Below are 2,731 nucleotides of genomic sequence, written 5' to 3'. Positions count from 1 at the left end.
TGACTATTTTAATAACCACTAAAGTGTACACTTTAACTGGTGAATTGTATCATATGTGAATTATACCTCAATAAAGCTGTTAAAAAATGACAAAGAAAGAGAGAGAGAAGGTTGGAAACATCTCACACTAAAGGCTGCCCATTAGAATCCTCCCAGCATGTTAATAAGATTCATTTCAGGTGTTTGTTGAAGGTGGCCCAGTCTGTGCCCCCATTTCTACCTTGTCCATTTCCAAGGCCCCAACCACAGTTCACTAACACCTGTTATAGCGAACTATCACATTGTGAAGTCTTTCTTGTGTGTGTGTGTGTGTGTGTGTGTGTGTGTGTGTGTGTGTGTAATAACCAGCTGAACCAGATAAAAAGTCTGTGTCCAAGCCACATCCATAGTTTCAATACCAAACTAGCATTTACTGAATGCCCATTATGTGCCAAGCACTCAGCATATGTCATTTTTAAGCCTCCCTATAACCTCAGGAAGTAGGCTGCATTACTTCATTTCATAGAGGAAGACCTGAGAGCAAGTTTAGGTAATTTCACGGTATCACTATGTGGGAACTGACAGACCCAGGTTCAAGATAATGTGTGTAATTCACAGTATCTGTGCTCTACTCACAATTTGGATCCTCAAAGTATTGCCTGGAACAGAAATAAAACCAGTACAAGAGAGGTAATAAAGGAGAGTATGGAATGTCTGATAAAGACAAATAATCTGATCGGTGTTCCAGAGTGAAATGGTGATGTGAGGATTCTGTTTTAAAATCCTGCCCTAATGAATGGCCTGGGCAATGACGAAGAGTTCTCCTGGGTCTGGGACTCCTCAAGAGCTGTCTGCTTGAAGAGGAAGCTTTTACATCTTGTTCTAGCTGAGCAAACAATAACATACTCTCAAGTCAGTTCCTTTTGTAGAAGACCTATGCTCTTGTTCCTAATTCTAGATGACAGTCCTATTCCAGCAAGACAGGGTGCATCTGTAAAGCCATAGTAACTTTGTGTTGAAATAGCAGCTTGTGAGAGTGGAGTGGTCACTGGAGACGCCTGATGGTTGGTTCTGAGCAGCTGGCAGTGGTGCTATGGAATGGGCCACGGACCACGTACACCTGAGATGGGCTACAGAACAGCACGGAGCAGAGGGGGATGTCCAAGTCAAACACAGCAGGACAGTCTCGCTGAGCCACCAGGAGTGTCATCTGCATCCACAGCGATCTCAGCAGCAGCAAATACCTATGGTGGCTTTCCAGGCGGAATTGAGACAGGCATTCTGGGGTGAGACACCAAGAGGTGCTTAAAGCAGGATTGGAACATCTGGGGAGCTGACTTCCAAATGAAAAAGCAGCTAACAGTGTAGCAATATATATTTGATTCAGCGGACAATGTCCACCACCCCTCCCTGGCAATTTTTAAAGTACATGGGCCAATGTCTTGTCATGGGATACTTCATGAAATGCAAGCTCCTTCTTGCTTGTGCTCTTCTAGAATACTAAGTTCAGGTCCGATAAATCAAATCCAGCTTTGCTACCACCTACACGGCAAGGGGATGTTCGCTTTCCCATCTTCCTTTCTCCTCCAAAGTCAGGAACTTCAACTCACAGAAAATAAGAAAAGATTCCCTCCACATAAGTCAGAATAAGCATGTAGGCTGGAATATTAAAAAACTGGCATAAAGATACACAGAGAAGGAAGCAGGGATGTCTGGAAGCTGAAACTGGCACAGTCACCAGGAAATTCATGCCAGACTAACCTTTATTAGATAAGTGTGGCTGGCATGGCACTTTTGGACTCTAGTAGAGCGTATGACTAAGACACACGTGACACCTTTATGGACAAACTATATTGGGTTAGATAAGAACCTAATTGGATATAGTCATACCTGGCTGGACAATCATAATAAAAACATTATAACTGATGAGTACTTCATAGCTTTGTCTTTACAAACTTACATCAAGATGCCCAAGGCGAGCATATCAAATTTGGGGGTGACTGCAAAGCATATTGCATGTGAAGTATGACTTTAAAACTATCTCAGTAGAGTGGATAATAATAACACAATGCGACCAAAATAATCTTTAAATTGGTTATATTCTATATGTCAATTTAATAAAGGGTTACATATATATATGTATATATATATATAAGATTTCATATACTTCAGTATCTTTGTATTCTGCAAATAACGTCCCATAGAAATCATGAAACATTTACATTCTCATCACCACCACCTAGACCCACACTGTCCATGATGGTATCCACCAGCTACCTGTGGCTCCTGAGCACTTGAATTGTGTGTGCTCTGAATTGAGATGTGCTGTAAGGATAATACCCACAACAAACTTCAAAGACAAAATATAAAACAGGATGTCAAATACCTCGTTAATAACTTTTATCCTGATTGCATGTTGAAATGATAACATTTGCATAAATTAAGTAACAGAAAATATATTATTAAAATTAAGTTCACTCTTACCTTTTTCCTTTTTTTCAATATGGCTACAGAAAAGTTTACAATTATCTATGCATCTTGCATTATATTTCTACTGACTGCAAGAATTCAGACCAGCATGGAGGATTTCATTGTGCCCTTTTCCTGGTTTGTATTAGTCACCCAAAAAGCCCTAGCTTCCTAGCTCTTCCCTCATCATCCATCAGCCTTGAATATCCCCCAAACTGAACACCCTCCACAAATCCTGAATCTCTTTCACCGTTACCTCCTGGAACCCGTGGCCCGTCATTAG

General features: G+C 40.9%; 1 protein-coding gene across 1 annotated transcript; it reads left to right on the top strand.

Annotated features, from left to right (window-relative positions):
* Positions 1 to 1,072: 1,072 nt before the first annotated feature.
* LOC113256013 (SNRPN upstream reading frame protein-like) lies at positions 1,073 to 2,731 on the top strand. The gene is made up of 2 exons (XM_057306669.1): positions 1,073 to 1,280; positions 2,646 to 2,731. The coding sequence occupies exons 1-2, from the start codon at positions 1,073 to 1,075 to the stop codon at positions 2,729 to 2,731; spliced, it is 294 nt and encodes a 97-aa protein (XP_057162652.1).

This window comes from Ursus arctos, unplaced genomic scaffold, assembly GCF_023065955.2.
Source record: "Ursus arctos isolate Adak ecotype North America unplaced genomic scaffold, UrsArc2.0 scaffold_4, whole genome shotgun sequence".
Lineage (NCBI taxonomy): Eukaryota > Metazoa > Chordata > Mammalia > Carnivora > Ursidae > Ursus > Ursus arctos.
This window is presented reverse-complemented; position numbering and strand designations above follow the sequence as displayed.